At 45.1% G+C, this 20,419-nt stretch overlaps 1 protein-coding gene and 1 pseudogene across 1 annotated transcript; both read right to left on the reverse strand.

Moving 5' to 3' along the window:
- Window positions 1-4,858: 4,858 nt before the first annotated feature.
- On the reverse strand, window positions 4,859-5,773 carry LOC121585733 (free fatty acid receptor 3-like). Its single transcript, XM_041902048.1, has one exon. It carries the CDS (start codon window positions 5,771-5,773, stop codon window positions 4,859-4,861), a length of 915 nt encoding a protein of 304 aa, XP_041757982.1.
- A 22-nt stretch (window positions 5,774-5,795) lies between these two features.
- On the reverse strand, window positions 5,796-20,033 carry LOC121585734 (annotated as a pseudogene).
- Between the last annotated feature and the right edge of the window lie 386 nt (window positions 20,034-20,419).

The raw sequence follows: 20,419 nt of genomic DNA on the forward strand, positions 1-20,419 counted from the left end.
TGAATGGTTCCTTTGACCCCTCTAACCAGTGCCGCCATTCTTCAAGGGCGAGCTTGACAGCCAACAGCTCGCGGTTCCCAATGTCGTAGTTGCATTCGGCAGGGGGTTAGCCGACGGGAGTAGAAGGCACAGGGGTGCATCTTGCCATCCTCAGCTGCTCTTTGAGAAAGCACTGCACCCACTCCCACGTCCGAAGCATCTACCTCCACCACAAACTGCCTTGCTGCATCTGGCATCTGGAGGATGGGAGCAGAAGTGAAACATGTCTTGAGGATATTGAAGGCCTTATCAGCAGCTGATGTCCATTGGTACGGTTGTTTAGTGCTGGTTAGCGCCGTGAGGGGTGCAGCCACTGTGCTATAGTTTCTGATGAATCTCCTATAAAAGTTGGCAAAGCCCAGGAACTGTTGCAACTTCTTCCGAGACTCAGGAACTGGCCAGGAAGTGACAGCCGACACCTTCGTGAGATCCATCTGAATGCTGCCCTCGGTCACCACATACCCCAGGAATGAAACGGTCTTGGCATGGAACTCGCACTTCTCTGCCTTCACGAAAAGAGAGTTCTCCAGCAGGCGGCGCAGGACCAACCGGACGTGGTGCGTGTGTTCTGACAGAGTCTTTGAGAATATTAAAATATCGTCAAGGTACACAAATACGAACGTATTTAGCATGTCCCTGAGGATATCATTCACTAGGGCTTGAAAAACTGCTGGGGCATTGGTGAGGCCGAAGGGCATGACGAGATATTCATAGTGGCCGGTTGGTGTGTTGAACGCTGTCTTCCATTCGTCTCCCTCCCTCATCCGCACCAGATGGTAGGCATTGCGAAGGTCCAGCTTAGTGAATACAGTGGCTCCCTGCAGCAGTTCGAAGGCAGACGAAAGTAAGGGCAGTGGGTAGCGATTCTTAACCGTGATGTCGTTCAGACCCCGGTAATCTATGCATGGACGAAGAGAACCGTCCTTCTTGCCGACAAAGAAGAATCCCGGCTCCTGCGGGGGGAAGACGACGGTCCTAATTATCCCGGAGGCAAGAGAGTCATTAATGTAGTCCTCCATGGCCTTTCTTTCCGGGGCTGACAGTGAATACAGACGACCCTTGGGAGGTGCTGTGCCAGGCAGGAGATCAATCGCGCAGTCATAGGGTCTGTGTGGGGGTAGAGATGTCGCCTTGGATTTGTTGAACACCTCTTTCAGGCTGTGGTAACAGGCCGGAACATTGGATATGTCGGAGGTAGCGCTAGATCCTTCCCGGTGAACGGGCAGGGTGGCCCCCCTTAAACAGGTCTGGTGACAACTCCTTCCCCACTCACGGACTGTTCCTGTCTCCCAGTCGATGTGGGGGTTGTGCTGACGGAGCCACGGGTATCCAAGAATGAGTGGTTGGCCAGGTGAGTGTAGGAGGTGAAACTGGATGGACTCCTGGTGGTTTCTGACAGCAGGATTGTCACAGGGGCGGAGATATGAGTGACAGTGCCAAGATGATGCCCATCCAGGGCTCGTGCAGGAATGGGTTGTGTCAGTTGATGATGGTTCACGCCCAGTTGCTGTGCAAGCTCAGGGTCCATGATGTTTGCTTCGGCTCCCGGAATCCACAAGGGCGGCCAATGTATGAGTCTTGTCAGAAAGCTGAAGGCGGAGATGAAGCAGGGTCTTTCGGATGGAGGGAGACTGAAGGCTTGTTGAGCTCACCCGGATCTCCCCTACACCTGGTGAGCTGCGGCTTTTGCCGGACAAGTAGCGACACGGTGATTCTCGCCACCACAGTAGAGGCAAAGGTTGGAGCTTAGACGGCGCCGACGCTCCTCGGGAGTCAGAGAGGCACGGCCAATCTCCATGGGCTCAGGCTGATTGAGTTGGCTATGGGACTTGACAGGCAGGGGCTGGACAGAAGCGGTATCGACCCGAGTACGGATGGCAGGTTGACTGAGACGGCCCTTCTCCCTCCTCCCGGGTCTGTATACGGCGGTCAATGCGAACGGCAAGGTCAATGGCGGCATCAAGCGTTGAGGGCGGGTCATGGGAAACAAGCTCGTCCTTGATATAGTCCGCCAGGCTATGGAGGAAGGCTTGCACCAGTGCCTCTGGGTTAAACGAGCTTTGACTGGCCAGGGTACGAAAGTCAATGGAGAAGTCTGCCACTGTCCGATTGCCCTGACGGATGGTGAGCAGAGCTTGTGACGCTTTCGGCTGTTGGCGAGCCTAGGTCAAAGACCTTTAACATCTCCTCCTCAAAGGCACTGAAGGAGGCACAGGCTGGGGTTTGCCGGTCGAATTCCGCCGTTCCCCACAACCGAGCTCGACCGGTGAGATGTGTGATGACATACCCCACCTTGGCTCCCTCTGTTGAGAAAGTCCTGGGCTGTAGTGCAAACTGGATTCGGCAGCTGCTCAAGAATGGTCTTACTTGCTTCTGGTTGCCATCAAAACGTTTCGGGTTCCCAATCCTTGGTTCAGGAGCGTGGGGATCTGGTGGCAGCACTGCCGGGCCTGCAGCATTGGGACCTCCAGCGGAGGGATGAAGGAGTATCGGTGGTACAGGAACAAAAGGACCAGGGGGGGGTGCAGGTGGAGTAGCCGGGCTTGAGAGTAGTTGCAGGGCTTGGGCTAGCTGTTGTTGCTGCAGTTGGAACTGTTGTTGCTGCTGGTTGAATAGCTGGAGAAGGGAAGCGATGTCGCCAGCCATCCGATTTATGTCTCCCTCAGAGCGTTCCAGTCGCTGTAGGGCAGTCCTCTCTGGCTCTTCCTCCATCGTGGTCAGGGAGTGCGCTGGGTCCATGATGGTCAGATCGTTCTGTCACGTACAGAAGAGGACCCAAGAGCGCAAGTTCAAATTCAGAGTTCTTTATTCAAGGTTACAGGCGGGAAGAGGAGTCCCAGGGGTGTCAGGGGTCTTTCAGGGTCCTCCTGTGGGTACCTGTGCTCCGGGGGTCACCAAATGTCCGGGGGTGTCCAGTCCAAGTGCTTAGTGTGTGTGTTCCCCAGTGATGGAGCGGCGTATCGGGCTGAGGGTGGTGAAACGTCTGGGCACGCTCATCTGGTGGTCGGAGACCTGGGGAACACACACACAACAGCAATATGAATGGCAGGCAGAAGTACAGATCAGGGCTGGGCAAATATCGTGGTGAGAGACAGAAGGCAGAAACGAGTTACCGGAGGGGCTGAAGATCGGAGAGTAGTCGAGGTCCAGAAGGCAGGTTGGGATAGACGGGGCAGTAGAACAAGGAGGCAGTCAAGAAAGGATCGGTATCACAAACAGGAGTCAGAGCGCAGACAGGCAGGTTACTGGTCCGGGTTTGAAGACGATCTGACAGGGCTTGGCTGAAAACCAGGGCTTGATATACTGGGAGAGGTAGTGGGGAAATGCAGTTCAGCTGGCAGAGTAATTAGAACAGAGTGAGGCAAGGTGAGGATGGTGAGTGGGAAATGCAGTGCAGCTGGCCAGGTAACAAGAGCAGAGCAGGGCAGGTGGAGCTAGTTAGGCTGAGTAGAGAGAGGGAGGTGAGCAGAGTGGAAGATAATTGAATGCAATTAATGTTGCTACCAGGGAGAGAGAGTGCTCATGACAGTCTAAGGCTAGAATTAGGCTCATTTGCGGATACACAGATAAATTAAAGGAGAGGTTTGGCATTATACGTTAATAGTAATAAACCATACAATCGGGAAAAAACATTGTTATCAAATAAAATAAAAATGATTAGTGTTGCACCATTGTTCTTACATAATATAACCATATACAATTTCAGTAGCACATCAGTGGAGGCTGGTGGGAGGACCTATAGGAGGTCATGCTCATTCTAATGGCTGGAATGGAATTAATGGAATGGTATCAAACATATGGAAACCACATGTTTGACTCCATTCCAGTTTTTCTATTCCAGCCACTACAATGAGCCTGTCCTCCTATAGCTCCTCCCACCAGCCTCCACTGTAGCACATATATGTCTTAGAGTGATGGACTGTGCCATACCCGCGGCCTCCGCAATGGATTAGTCCACTGAGACAGGCACGAATCAGCCGGGTGTCTCGTGTGGCATAAAAAACAAAACAATTTGCGACTGCTCAACAAAAAACATCTCTGTCGACCAACAGCCTATCGACCAAACAACCGACCAGTCGACTAAATGGGGTCAGCCCTAATTGCCAATCTGCTGTGTCAAACAAGGCACTCATTTCTTTCCCTCTGAATTCAATCCCATTGTATATATAATGTGAGTGTACAATTGGTAAACTAATAACCAACATACCTAGTTCACGGGACACTATAAAGAGCAGTTATCTGTATTTATCTAGACTGGCACAAAGGAGAGAGGTTGTCTATTGTTTACAGTTCCTAGCACCGGAAAGAGGAGCCCGGTACGCTGTGACACAGCGCTGTATAATCTCCCCATGTTTGCACATCCTGCTTTCACACCCACCTCTGTGCTCTTACAGCTTCTGGTTCTACTCTATTTCTTCCAAGCCCCATAAAACAAGTATATTTTTATATTGGATGTAACCTACTGGTTAGAGCACATGTACTGTAATATAAACAATTTCAGTAATAAGGGTGATCGATTTATTCATGATTTTTTCAAATTAAATATAATCGATCTGTACATACAGTGGTTTGTGGAGGTGTGGGTAATGGTTATACTATAATTGTGGTACATCTTTAGGGAACGTAATTGATCATAGGTAGGACCTTATTATCTTTGCCAACAGTTACATAACTTAACAGAATACATCTAATACATATAATATACAGAATACATCATTGCACTGAACATACGTAAACATTTATACATGACTAATTGGAACGTAAACACTCAAGGGGGGCATATTTATCTGTATTTATCAGTCTTGAAGGCTGACCCCTATCAGTCTTGACCCCTCTCACACTTTAAAATGTGCAGTTTAGCCATTAAGCTCCTGAAGCAGTGACTGAGCATGCTCCTGACAGCCACAGAGGAGAAGTAGAAGATGATGGGGTCCAGGCAGGCGTTGAGGGTACTGGAGAGCAATGCTACATCCCTCCAACTTTCGCTGTCTTTCCGGATGAACCCCACCACATGGGATACGTTATAGGGCCCAAAGCAGAGGGCAAACACTAACAGGGTGCCCAGTGCCAGCCCGATGGCCCGCAGGCGCCGCCGCCGCCCGATGTTGGGCAGCCGAGACAGGATACGGATGAAGTTGACATAGCAGAAGGTGCAGACCAGGAAAGGGACGCAGAAGAGGACCAGGAATAGCTCCAGACGCACTGGGAGAAGGATGCTGAGCTGTTCTTGGGTGAAGTTCAGGTAGCACTTTGTTGGGGAATCGTCCATAGTGGTCCCATTGCCGTATATCCAGTGGGAGCAGGGCACAATGTACACGATGCTGAGGTTCAGTGATGACACCACCCAACATATGATGCTGGCCACCACAGCATAGCGCGGCCTGTGACACAAGGCGTACCTGATAGGGAAGGCCACACCAACGTAGCGCTCCACACTCACCGCGGTCAGGAGGAGGGTGCTGTTGTAGATGGTGGAGTAGAACAGGAAACCAGTGACTGGACACAGGAAGAAGGGGAGGTTCCAGTTCATGTCATCAACAGCCTCCTTTATCTTGAAGGGCAGGAAAGTGAGGAAGATGAGGTCGGAGATGGTCAGGTTGAGTAGCAGGATGTCGATGGGGGCAGGTTTGCAGCGCACCTTTTGGCAAAAGGTGCATAATGCCAGGATGTTGGCAGGTACCCCAATCAGGAAGGTGACAATGTAAACAGACAGCAACAGATGAGTGATCGGCATGGCGATTAGCCTACTCCATCAGTCACAGACACTTGGAGACTCTCAACACAACTGGAAAGAGAAAAGGGTGCGTTGGAATGTGTAACATCACTTGTGGGGCTGTTGCCGCAAATACAGTACCTTCAGAAAGTATTCACATCCCTTGACTTTTTCCACGTTTTGTTGTGTTACAGCTTGAATTTTAAATTGATAAAATTGATATTTTTTGTCACTGGCCTACACAAATGTTGACATTTTAACAAATAAATAAAAAATTAAAAGCTGAAATGTCTTGAGTCAATAAGTATTCAACCCCTTTGTTATGGCAAGCCTAAATAAGTTCAGGAGTAAAAATGTGCTTATCAAGTCGTATAATAAATTGCATGGACTCACTCTGTGTGCAATAATAGTGTTTAATGTGATTTTTGAATGACTACCTCATCTCTCTCGAAAAGCAGACATTGAATATCCCTTTGGGCATGGTGAAGTTATTAATTACACTTCGGATGGTGTATTAATACATCCAGTCACTACGAAGATACAGGCGTCCTTCCTATCTCAGTTGCCAGACAGGAAGGAAACAGCTCAGGGATTTCACCATGAGGCCAATGGTGACTTTAAAACAGCTACAGAGTTTAATGGCTGTGATAAGCGAGAACTGAGGATGGATCAACAACATTGTAGTTACTCCACAACACTCACCTAATTGACAGAGTGAAAAGAAGGAAGCCTATAGAGGATACAAATATTCCAATACATGCATCCTGTTTGCAATAAGGCACTAAAGTAAAACTGCAAAAAAATTGGCAAAGCAATTCACTTTTTGTCCTATGTTTGGGGCAAATCCAATAGAACACATTACTTAGTACCACTCTACATATTTTCAAGCATAGTGGTGGCTGCATCGTGTTATGGGTATGCTTGTAATCGTTAAGGACGGGAGTGTTTCAGGATAAAAAATAAATGGAATGGAGCTAAGCACAGGCAAAATCCTAGAGGAAAACCTGGTTCAGTCTGCTTTCCACCAGACACTGGGAGATGAATTCACCTTTCAGCAGGACAATTACCTAAAACGCAAGGCAAAATCTACACTGGAGTTGCTTACCAAGAAGACAGTGAATGTTCCTGAGTGGCCTAGTTACAGTTTTGACTTAAATGTGCTTGAAAATATATGGCAAGACTTAAATTTGACAGTTTGAAGAATTTTGAAAAGAATCATGGGCAAATATTGTACAATCCAGGTGTGCAAAGCTCTTAGATACTTACCCAGAAAGACTCACAGCTGTAATCGCTGCCAAAGGTGATTTTAACATGTATTAACTCAGGGGTGTGAATACTTACAGTATGTAAATGAAATATTTCTGTATTTCTGAATTTTCAATACATTTGTTTTCACTTATGGGGTATTATGGGGTATTGTGTGTAGATGGGTGCTGGGAAAAAAAGGCTGTAACACAACAAAATGTGGAATAAGTCAAGGGGTATGAATACTTTCTGAAGGCACTGTATGTTACCAAAAAGGTGTCCCAAATCCAAATAAAATCAAAACAAATGATATTTGTCACATACACGTGTTTAGCAGATGTTATTGTGAGTGTAGCGAAATGCTTATGCTTCTAACTCCGGCAGTGCAGTAATATCTAACAAGTAATTTCGAAGAATTTCACAACATATACCCAATACACACAAATCTAAGTAAGGAATGGAATTTAAGAATATATACATATATGGACAAGCAATGACAGAGCGGCATGGACTAAGATACAGTAGAATATTATAGAATACAGTATATACATATGAGATGAGTAATGCAAGATATGTAAACATTATTAAAGTGACTAGTGTTCCATTTCTTAAAGTGGCCAGTGATTTCAATAGGCAGCAACAGCCTCTAATCTGCTAGTGATGGCTATTTTACAGTCTGATGGCCTTGAGATAGAAGCTGTTTTTCATTCTCTCTGTCCCAGCTTTGATGCACCTGTACTGACCTCGCCTTCTCCTTTGTTTTGTTGACGTTGAGTGAGAGGTTATTTTCCTGGTACCACACTCCCAGAGCCCTCTCCTCCCTGTAGGCTGTCTCGTCATTGATGGTAATCAAGGCTATTACTGTTATGTCGTCTGCAAACTTGATGATTGAGTTGGAGGCGTGCTTGGCCACGCAGTCATGGGTGAACAGGGAGTACAGGAGGGGGCTGAGCACGCACCCTTGTGGGGCACCAGTGTTGAGGATCAGCGATTTTGTTTCCTACCTTCACCACCTGGGGGCGGCCCGTCAGGAAGTCAGGACCCAGTTGCACAGGGCGGGGTTCAAACCCAGGGACTCGAGCTTAATGATGAGCTTGGAGGGTACTATGGTGTTGAATGCTGAGCTATAGTCAATGAACAGCATTCTTACATAGGTATTCCTCTTGTCCAGATGGGATAGGGCAGTGTGATGGTGATTGCATCATCTGTGGATCTATTGGGGCGGTAAGCAAATTGAAGTGGGTCTAGGGTGACAGGTAAGGTAGAGGTTTATGATCCTTGACTAGTCTCTCAAAGCACTTCATGATGACAGAGGTGAGTGCTACGGGGCGATAGTCATTTAGTTCAGTTACCTTTGCTTTCTTGGGTACAGGAACAATGGTGGCCATCTTGAAGCATGTGGGGACAGCAGACTGGGATAGGGAGAGATTGAATATGTCTAGCTGGTGTCCGCATGCTCTGAGGATGCGGCTAGGCATGTCTGGGCCGGCAGCCTTGCGGGGGTTAACATGCTTAAATGTCTTACTCATGTCGGCTACGGAGAAGAAGGTGTTTAGCTTGTATGGAAGTGAGATGTCGGTGTCGGCTACGGGGCTGGTTTTCCTTTTGTAGTCCGTGATTGTCTGTAGACCCTGCTACATACGTCTCGTGTCTGAGCCGTTGAATTGCATCTCCACTTTGTCTCTATACTGATGTTTTGCCAGTTTAATTGCCTAGCGGAGTGAGTAGCTATGCTGTTTGTATTCTGCCATATTCCCAGTCACCTTGCCATGGTAAATGCGGTAGTTCGCGCTTTCAATTTTGAGCAAATGCTGCCATCTATCCACGGTTTCTGGTTAGGGTAGGTTTTAATTGTCACAGTGGGCACAACATCTCCTATACACTTCCTGATAAACTCAGTCACCGTTTCAGTGTATTCGTCTAAATTATTTTCGCAAGCTACCCGGAACATATCCCAGTCCGCATGATCAAAACAATCTTGAAGCTGGATTCCGATTCCGATTGGTCAGACCAGCGTTGAATAGTCCTTAGCACAGGTACTTCCTGTTTGACTTTCTGCCTATAGGAAGGGAGGAGCAAAATGGAGTCGTGGTCAGATTTGCCGAAAGGAGGGCGGGGGAGGCCCTTATAACCATCCCAGAAGTTCGAGTAGCAATGGTTTAGGATTTTAGCAGTCCGAGTACAAGAGTCGATATGTTGATAGAACTTCGGCAGCCTAGTCCTCAAATTTGCTTTGTTAAAATACAATAAATGCAGCCTCAGGATATGTGGTTTCCAGTTTGCATAAAGTCCAGTGATGTTCTTTGAGGGCCGTCGTGGTATCGGTTTGAGGGGGGATATACACGGCCGTGACTATAACCGAAGAAAATTCTCTTGGGAGATAATACGGTCAGCATTTGATTATGAGGTATTCTAGGTCGGGTGAACAAAAGGACTTGAGTTCCTGTATGTTACTACAATTACACCATGAGTCGTTAATCATGAAAAACACACCTCCACCCTTCTCCTTCCCGGAGAGATATTTTTTTCTGTCTGCGCGATGAACTGAGAACCCATCTGGCTGGACCGATTTCGACAGAATATCCCCAGAGAGCCATGTTTACGTGGAATAAAGTATGTTACAGGCCCTGATGTCTCTCTGGAAAGAAATCCTTGCCCTGAGCTCGTCGACCTTGTTATTCAAAGACTGAACATTAGCGAGTAATATACTTGGAAGCGGTGGGTGGTGTGCGCGCCTCCTAAGTCGAACTAGCAGGCCGCTCCGAGTGCCTCTCCTCCGCCGGTGATGTTGTGGGTCAGCCGCTGGAATCAGTTCAATTGCCCTGGGGAGAGCAAAAAAAGGATCTGCTTCGGGAAAGTCGTATTCCTGGTCGCAATGCTGGTGAGTTACCGCCACTCTGATATCCCAAAAAATACCGCAAAGTTTCCTAAGAGCTAGTCGCGAGGCTGCCATCTTCGTCGGCACCATGAGATACTAACTTTCAGACATTATCTGTCAGCAGTAGGAAACACTACTCATTAGCCATATTTTTGTCTGCTTTTGTGTTTTGATTTGATTGTTCACCTGTATAAAAATATAAGCCTCAACTTGAGGACCTTTTGGGCTTATTTATAAAACTTTAGTTACTGTAAATGTATCACCTGTGTTCTGAATAAGTTAAATCTTTAGTAGAGATTGGATTGAGGCATAAATTCAGAATTCACTTAGAATGTTAACAAGATATACAGTAAAAGAGTGAATAGATGCTATTCAAGATTAATTTGATTCTGTATTTACAGTTTTTATAGGGGGGAGAAGTAGGTGATACATTGTCTGTTGTGGTAAAGTTTTATGAATAACCCCTCTTTTTTTACTGATACCTCATTCATACTATAACTAATGTGAGAGGAAATGTTCTAATAACAAACTCACCTCCATGGATCTTGAAAATCTTTAGCCTCAAGATCACAATGTCATCCGACTGGATCCTCAAATGTACTGGCAGCACAAAGTGTCTGCCAGATGCTGATTGTCAAATCCAATCAGAACACTCCTCCCTCACAGCATTACCTACTGACAAGTGGCTGTGATGTGATGTGCTGCGGAAATGTAATTAACTCCTGTCGCAATCTTTGTTCCCACAGCTCTCCAAACATTGTCTCTCAGCAACCCTTGAATGTCCAATGTGAGGTAACACATTTACATGGAAATGTGTTGCAATCACATTAAGGTCAGTGTAAAATAAAATGGTAGATAGTTGGTCAGTCATTAAATCATTGGGCTTTGATTGTGAAAATATGAGATATTGAAATAATCTGGGAATAATCAGATGTTTCTGCCCACCAAATGGCAGAGTCAATCTTTAGAGAGTTGCAACAGTGTTAGGGACTCATTTGAGCATGTGGTATGCTTGAAGAAAACAGAACACACCAATTTTTGTGAAGACAAATGTCTCTCATTCACACTACAACATATATTTTTTAAACTCCCATGAATAGATGTTAGTAAAGAATCAAGTCTCTCACACTCCTGATGATAATCTAAGTGACTGACTGGCTATTAATAAGAAGGGGTTGGTGATGGGGGGTCAATCACATTTACACTGCACTCACTATACAGGCTCATAAATGACTGAAACCGCTGTCACATGTCAATGTTTGTTTTCAACTAATGATAATAGAGAAAAGCAATGTTGTTACATAATGATATTGATAAGTCTTAATAAGGAGTTTATTGGCACTAGGTTCTTATCTGCATAAGAACACAAACAAGTTTTAAGATGAGAGTATCAAAACATGACAATATAATGCATGCGGTATAGCATAAGACAAACTATATGCAATGACCACAATATAACTTTTCTGATAATATTTTTTTTTTACATAAATAATATTTTATATAATTAGTGCCACAGTCGCCGACCACATGAATGCCTTCCATGACTGCTAACCAGTTGCACCATCGAAAAGGATCCTCTTCATTGGCGACATTTCAAGCTGTGAAGTGAGCTGTTACAAAGGCAGTGGCTGAACATGCTCCTAAGAGCAGAGGAGAAGTAGAAAACTATAGGGTCCAGACTGGCGTTAAAGGTGTTTATCAGGTTGGCTTGTCGCGCCAAGTAGAGACTTTGGACATGAACCCCACGACATGGTTGGGACACATTGTAGGGCCCAAAACACAGGATGAAAACCAGCAGAGTACCCAGAGCCAGCCCGATGTTACGCAGGCGCTGCTGCCGGCGGATGTTGGGTAGCCAAGACAGGATACAGATGAAGTTGGCATAGCAGAAGCAGCAGATCAGGAATGGAATGCAGAAGAGAACTAGGAAAATCTCTAAACGTACAGGAAGAAGGATACTGAGCTGTACATTAGTGAAATCTCCATAGTATTATCATTGGTAACTTGGAATTGCATTACGAAGACAACACTGCAGTGGGCAAGGGACAGGATCCAGAAAACTACACAGGCCAACAGAGCGTAGCCAACCCTGCCTGATGCTGTGAATCTTATGGTATAAGTGACACCAAGGTAGCGCTCCACAGTCACCGCTGTCAGGAGGAGGGTGCTGTTGTAGATTGTGGTGTAGAAGTAGGGCTGTCAAATTCCACGTGACCATTTAGTCACGGTAATTAGGCTTCTCCAAGCTCTGATGCTGCTGATGGTCATTAGTAGTCTACCAAACTTGCTAACTGCCTGGTACTCAGCACTCTATTGTCCCTCTAATCACTCTGACATCAATGCAAATGTAATTGAAAATCAAACACTTCATGACAGCCCATTAGCTCATGGTGTGCAACATTTCTATAGGCTATGCAATTGAGTGAGGAAACAGAGGGATGGCCTCTATTAAAAAGAGGAGGATCCCATCAGCTTTCTATAGGCTAGGCCCACTATATTTATTTCTCAACTTTCCTAATATTAAGCACATTGCTTATCATTACAACAGAAGTATAGCCTACCTGGCTGGCATGAAAATGAACCAAGGGAAAAGCGTCCTCCATTCGCTATTTAAGTGCATAGATGACATGTATTTTTCCCCCTGCCCCCGTTTCGAGACAGGTGCATGATAATGGTCCATTCTAAATCAAAACAAATTTCACACATATATTATTTAGTATATGTAAAGACAAGATTAAACGACGACATGGACAACATACAGCTAGCGGGCTATACGCTACATCGGCAGGATAGAACGGCTGACTCCGGTAAGACAAGGGGTGGCGGTCTGTGTATATTTGTAAACAACAGCTGGTGCACAAAATCAAATACTAAGGAAGTCTCGAGGTTTTGCTCGCCTGAGGTAGAGTATCTTTTATTTTTATTTTTTATTTTTATTATTTTTGGGGTTGGATGGATCAGCTTAATATTGCAGACAGATTGTAACTTCCATCAATGTAATTGTCTGCATCACTTCCAATCCCCCATGTTTTTTATATATATACTCCCCTTTATTACTTTTCAACCCCGCCATCCTTTCCCTACTTGGAGTAAATTAGTGAACAACAATGCCCAGGCCTCTACTTCCGGTCTATACTTACTATCTACACCTTATGGACAGAGTTAATTTTACAATAATTCTATTTTATATATATATATATATATTATTTTTTTTTGCTCCTGAACTTCTTCTACTCTCAACCTCTCCGATCATTTTCATGATGTCCATCCGGGTTGCTTCTATATGCCATATCTTTCTAACTGTGCTCTTTCCCAAAAGCTCCCAACATACAACCTATATACTTATTATGGACACAGTATGCTTACATTATTAGCTATCTTTGTTATTATTTGTTGTTATTTGTTATTAGTCCCATCCTTCAACTCTATTCAATACCTCCCATCTATCTCTTAACACCATCCATATAGGATTTCTATTTGCCATATATATTTCAACCGTACTGTGATGTTTTACAAAAGTTCTGAACCTTTCTATTCTCATTGCTTCTACAGATTGTGAATTAAAAATAAACATTTTTGCTAAAAGTATTATTATATTATTGATTGATTGACTATGACTTTTCAGATCACCCAGTAATGCTATCTGCAAGGTTAGCTCCAGGTAAATATTGCAATCCTTTAGCCATTCCTGGACCTGTGTCCAAAAACAAGCTACAAATGGACAGAACCAAAACAAATGATCTAATGATTCTGTCTCTTCACAGCAAAATCTGCAGAGCTGGGAAGATTGTATCCCCATATAAATAACATTCTATTGGTAGCAAGAATTTTATATAATAATTTAAATTGAAAGATTCTAATTTTTGAATCCGGTGTCGTTTTGCGTGTCAGTTCATAAACACTATGCCATGGGATCGGTACGTCAAAGATCTCTTCCCAACTATTTTGCAATCTATATGGGACGGCTGTCAATCCTTTGGTCCTTAAGTGAAACTGATATACTTTTTTATTTATCACAGTTTTCCTTAACCAATTATGTTCTTTAATGCAAGGCCGACAGACAAGTTCTTTACTTTCTCCCCCTTCCACTTTCCTCTTCCACTTTTGCGGTAAGGCTGCAATTATTTGGTTGCAATTTTGGGTAGAGCAGACATTTCCATATGTTTTTGTTAGCTGCATGTGCGACATAACTCCACCAGTCCTACCGATGATATCATTTACGAAGATTATACCTTTTTTAAACATTCTGTCAAAAAATAAAGGTTTTTTGTCAATTAGTATATTTGAATTTAACCACAATATTTGTTGCATTATTTGTTCTGTCGTTTCTGGAGGATTAAATTGAAATTGCAACCAACTTTCTATGGCTTGTTTTAGAAATAGTGATATTTGGGAGATGATTTCCTTTTCAAATAACTGCAAATGAGTTATTGTAATCTGAATAAAGGGAAAAAGGCCTTTCTTGAACATTGGGTGAGACAATCTTACTAACTTGCATGAGAACCAGTTTGGATTTAAGTATAACTTTTGTATGACTGAAGCTTTTAGTGATAGGTCTAATGCTTTAATATTTAATAATTTCTGTCCTCCGAATTCATATTCATTATATAAATATGCCCTTTTAATTTTGTCTGGCTTGCCGTTCCAAATAAAATTGAATATTTTTTTCTCATATAATTTAAAAAACTGTTCGCTAGGCGTAGGCAAGACCATAAGCAAATAGGTAAACTGGGATAATACTAAAGAGTTAATCAGGGTGATTTTATAAGCAAAAAACTAAAGCAGGAAGCACCAGTGACTCGGTTAATAAAAAAGTGTTCAGATGATGCAGATGCTAAGCTACAGGACTATTTTGCTAGCACAGACTGGAACATGTTCCGGCATTCTTCAGATAGCATTGAGGAGTACACCACATCAGTCAATGGCTTCATCAATAAGTGCATCGATGACGTCGTCCCCACAGTGACCGTACGTACATACCCCAACCAGAAGCCATGGATTACAGGCAACATCCGCACTGAGCTAAAGGGTAGAGCTGCCGCTTTCAAGGAGCGGGACTCTAACCTGGACGCTTATAAGAAATCCCGCTATGCCCTCCGACGAACCATCAAACAGACAAAGAGTCAGTACAGGACTAAGATTGAATCGTACTACACTGGCTCTGACGCTCGTCGGATGTGGCAGGGCTTGAAAACTATTACAGACTACAAAGGGAAGCACAGCTGCGAGCTGCCCAGTGACACAATACTTCCAGACGAGCTAAACCACTACTATGCTCGCTTCGAGGCAAGCAACACTGAAGCATGCATGAGAGCACCAGCTGTTCCGGATGACTATGTGATCACGCTCTCCGTAGCCAATGTGAGTAAGACTTTTAAGCAGGTCAACATTCACAAGGCCGCAGGGCCAGACGGATTACCAGGACCTGTACTCCGAGCATGTGCTGACCAACTGGCAAGTGTCTTCACTGACATTTTCAACATGTCCCTGACTGAGTGTGTAATACCAACATGTTTCAAGCAGACCACCATAGTCCCCGTGCCCAAGGACACTAAGATAACCTGCCTAAATGACTACCGACCTGTAGCACTGACTTCTGTAACCATGAAGTGCTTTGAAAGGCTGGTCATGGCTCACATCAACACCATTATCCCAGAAACTCTAGACCCACTCCAATTTGCATACCGCCCCAACAGATCCACAGATGATGCAATCTCCATTGCACTCCACACTGCCCTTTCCCACCTGGACAAGAGGAACACCTACATGAGAATGCTATTCATTGACTACAGCTCAGCATTCAACACCATAGTGCCCTCAAAGCTCATCACTAAGCTAAGGATCCTGGGACTAAACACCTCCCTCTGCAACTGGATCCTGGACTTCCTGACTGGCCGCCCCCAGGTGGTAAGAGTAGGTAACAACACATCTGCCACACTGATCCTCAACACGGGGACCCCTCAGGGGTGCGTGCTCAGTCCCCTCCTGTACTCCCTGTTCACCCATGACTGCATGGCCAGGCACGATTCCAACACCATCATTAAGTTTGCCGACGACACAACAGTGGTAGGCCTGATCACCGACAACGATGAGACAGCCTATAGGGAGGAGGTCAGAGACCTGGCCATGTGGTGCCAGGATAATAACCTCTCCCTCAACGTGACCAAGACAAAGGAGATGATTGTGGACTACAGGAAAAAAAAGAGGACTGAGCACGCCCCCATTCTCATCGACGGGGCTGTAGTGGAACAGGTTGAGAGCTTCAAGTTCCTTGGTGTCCACATCACCAATGAACTATCATGGTCCAAACACACCAAGACAGTCGTGAAGAGGGCACGGCAAAGCCTATTCCCCCTCAGGAGACTGAAAAGATTTGGCATGGGTCCTCAGATCCTCAGAAAATTCTACAGCTGCACCATCGAGAGAATCCTGACTGGTTGCATCACCGCCTGGTATGGCAACTGCTCGGCCTCCGACCGCAAGGCACTACAGAGGGTAGTGCGTACGGCCCAGTACATCACTGGGGCCAAGCTTCCTGCCATCCAGGACCTCTATACCAGGCGGTGTCAGAGGAAGGCCCTCAAAATTGTCAAAGACTCCAGCCACCCTAGCCATAGACTGTTCTCTCTGCTACCGCACGGCAAGCGGTATCGGAGTGCCAAGTCTAGGTCCAAAATACTTCTCAACAGCTTCTACCCCCAAGCCATAAGACTCCTGAACAGCTAATCATGGCTACCCGAACTATCAATCAATCAATCAATTTTATTTTATATAGCCCTTCTTACATCAGCTAATATCTCGAAGTGCTGTACAGAAACCCAGCCTAAAACCCCAAACAGCTAGTAATGCAGGTGTAGAAGCACGGTGGCTAGGAAAAACTCCCTAGAAAGGCGAAAGCCTAGGAAGAAACCTAGAGAGGAACCAGGCTATGAGGGGTGGCCAGTCCTCTTCTGGCTGTGCCGGGTGGAGATTATAACAGAACCATGCCAAGATGTTCAAAAATGTTCATAAGTGACAAGCATGGTCAAATAATAATCAGGAATAAATCTCAGTTGGCTTTTCATAGCCGATCATTAAGAGTTGAAAACAGCAGGTCTGGGACAGGTAGGGGTTCCATAACCGCAGGCAGAACAGTTGAAACTGGAATAGCAGCAAGGCCAGGCGGACTGGGGACAGCAAGGAGTCACCACGGCCGGTAGTCCCGACGTATGGTCCTAGGGCTCAGGTCTCTCAGTTGGCTTTTCATAGCCGATCATTAAAGAGTTGAAAACAGCAGGTCTGGGACAGGTAGGGGTTTCGTAGCCGCAGGCAGAACAGTTGAAACTGGAATAGCAGCAAGGCCAGGCGGACTGGGGACAGCAAGGTGTCATCATGCCCGGTAGTCCTGACGTATGGTCCTAGGGCTCAGGTTCTCAGAGAGAAAGAGAGAACGAGAGAATTGAGAGAGAGCATACTTAAATTCACACAGGACACTGGATAAGACAGGAGAAGTACTCCAGGTATAACCAACTAACCCCAGCCCCCGACACATAAACTACTGCAGCATAAATACTGGAGGCTGAGACAGGAGCGGTCCGGAGACACTGTGGCCCCATCCGAAGAAACCCCGGACAGGGCCAAACAGGAAGGATATAACCCCACCCACTCCGCCAAAGCACAGCCCCCGCACCACTAGAGGGATATCCCCAACCACCAACTTACAATCCTGAGACAAGGCCGAGTATAGCCCACAGAGGTCTCCACCACAGCACAAACCAAGGGGGGGGCGCCAACCCAGACAGGAAGATCACGTCAGTAACTCAACCCACTCAAGTGACGCACCCCTCCCAGGGACGGCATGAAAGAGCACCAGCAAGCCAGTGACTCAGCCCCTGCAACAGGGTTAGAGGCAGAGAACCCCAGTGGAGAGGGGAACCGGCCCGGCAGAGACAGCAAGGGCTGTTCGTTGCTCCAGCCTTTCCGTTCACCTTCACACTCCTGGGCCAGACTACACTCAATCATATGACCTACTGAAGAGATAAGTCTTCAGTAAAGACTTAAAGGTTGAGACCGAGTCTGCGTCTCTCACATGGGTAGGCAGACTGTTCCATAAAAATGGAGATCTATAGGAGAAAGCCCTGCCTCCCGCTGTTTGCTTAGAAATTCTAGGGACAATTAGGAGGCCTGCGTCTTGTGACCGTAGCGTACGTATTGGTATGTACGGCAGGACCAACTCGGAAAGATAGGTAGGAGCAAGCCCATGTAACGCTTTATAGGTTAACAGTAAAACCTTGAAATCAGCCCTTGCCTTAACAGGAAGCCAGTGTAGGGAAGCTAGCACTGGAGTAATATGATCAAATTTCTTGGTTCTAGTCAGGATTCTAGCAGCCGTATTTAGCACTAACTGAAGTTTATTTAGTGCTTTATCCGGGTAGCCGGAAAATAGAGCATTGCAGTAGTCTAACCTAGAAGTAACAAATGCATGGATTAATTTTTCTGCATCATTTTTGGACAGAAAATTTCTGATTTTTGCAATGTTACGTAGATGGAAAAAAGCTGTCCTTGAAACAGTCTTGATATGTTCGTCAAAAGAGAGATCAGGGTCAAGAGTAACACCGAGGTCCTTCACAGTTTTATTTGAGACGACTTTACAACCATCTAGATGAATTGTCAGATTTAACAGAAGATCTCTTTGTTTCTTGGGACCTAGAACAAGCATCTCTGTTTTGTCCGAGTTTAAAAGAACTAGTTGCACTAATTGTATTAATTTGGGATCTATCGCATCCCACAACTGTCCCAGACTGTTTGGAATATTTATTTCTCGCACAGAATAGAATAGGTCAACTTTTGTACTATGGGGGATGGTAGATTGACATAGGCTAGTGCTTTTGCTGTTCATTAGGCCTACTCATCTTGTTGGCTGATGAAAAGTAAACGTGTACAGTTCTTCCAATATCTTCAATATGCACCTCGGAATTGGATAAGGACGCGCGCAGTTGTGTCCCGATGTGTCTGTCTTCACTTGTAGCCTGTGAGAAAGACCCGATCACCTGATGGAGAGCCATGTGGGTGAGAGGTGCTTCAGAGCAAGCAGCACTCAGGGAGAAGGGAACAGTGGCCACTGGCCGCAAAAGGCATGGATTTCTTTTAGGGTGCATTACGGCCACACAAAGGAGATGCCGCCTGGAAATTCGAGGCATTAGCAAGTGCTTGTCAAATTGTGAATGAGAGACTGATGAAGTGTGTACAGCCTGCACAAAGCAGAGCACTTGCCTTTCAAGCTACTTTTTTCAAATCATCATTAGAGTCGAATCATGCAGCCTTACAATGTATTAACAATCAAAACATATAGCTCAACATTTGTAGAACAACTAAAGTTACATTAATAACTCTAAATTAAGCATATAGGAGTACCTATTTATTTGTTAACCACTCAACACAGAATAGCTGCATGTGCGCACTCCCTCAAATCGTTTAGATAAAATATCCTTTCTATTTTATCCAGCTTTGTTCAATTGTATTCTTCATACTATAAAATAATATAAAATAATGCCACGGAATGAGCTAGTGTAGCCCACAGCCATATGGCACAGCCAGATCAGGACCTAACATAAGGACAACACAGAGTATGCTATTATGTTCTTCTGAAATAGACTACATTTTCTTCATATCATGTTTCTTTAGACCTGTCTAAAATAAATAATGGATTTATTGTGGTGTAGACTATATTACATGGATTTATTATACTTTTTTAAATGTAGATGTTCCAAAGGTCTGCATCAGTGGCTTGTAGGCTATGTGTGGAAGCCAGAAGATGCTAAATGTGTTTATGTTAATTAATGGTCAATTACCGTGAGACCAACAGTTATTTGCTTGACAATCACCGGCTGACGAAATTTCGTGACCACCACAGCCCTATGTAGAAGTTACTGGACACCAGAAGTAGTGGATGTTCCATTCCTGGTTGTCGGCCACCTCCATCTTGAAAGGCAGGAAGTTGAGGAAAATGAGGTTGGAGATGGTCGGGTTGAGTAGCAGGATGTCGATGGGGGCAGGTTTGTGGCGCACCTTTCGGAAAAAAGCACAAAATGCCAGCATGTTGGCAGGTACCCCGATCAGGAAGGTGGTGATGTAGACAAACAGTGCAAAGCCGCTGGGAAAGTCATCTGCTGCTGTCATGTGTAGTTACTATCAGAATTGTTGTCACTACAAGAAAGAGGAGAGCATCATGATATACTGACGGTTCAACTCAAAACTATTGGTAGGAGCCCACTGGGACAGACGCCAATTCAACATCTATTCCACATTGGTTCGACGTAATTTCATTGAAATGGCATGGAAACAATGCTGATTCAACCAGTGTGTGCCCAGTGGGAGGTAGCTACTATGAGTTGTGTTGTCATAGTTGTTGTCATATGTTATTTATAGTATTACTTATATTGTAGCAGTTTCCTTCACTGTCAACTAAGTGTCCATAAAGTTAAACCTTTGAATACTCAAACTTAATATTCTGAATATACTAACATGAGGTATCAATAATTAGACAGGATACATTTGCCCATTCC

The sequence above is a fragment of the Coregonus clupeaformis genome, chromosome 17, assembly GCF_020615455.1.
Source record: "Coregonus clupeaformis isolate EN_2021a chromosome 17, ASM2061545v1, whole genome shotgun sequence".
In the NCBI taxonomy this organism is placed as follows: domain Eukaryota; kingdom Metazoa; phylum Chordata; class Actinopteri; order Salmoniformes; family Salmonidae; genus Coregonus; species Coregonus clupeaformis.

Coding starts and splice junctions, on each gene's coding strand:
- LOC121585733 (XM_041902048.1), bottom strand. CDS start 5,773: ATGCCGATCACTCATCTGTTGCTGTCTGTTTACATTGTCACCTTCCTG.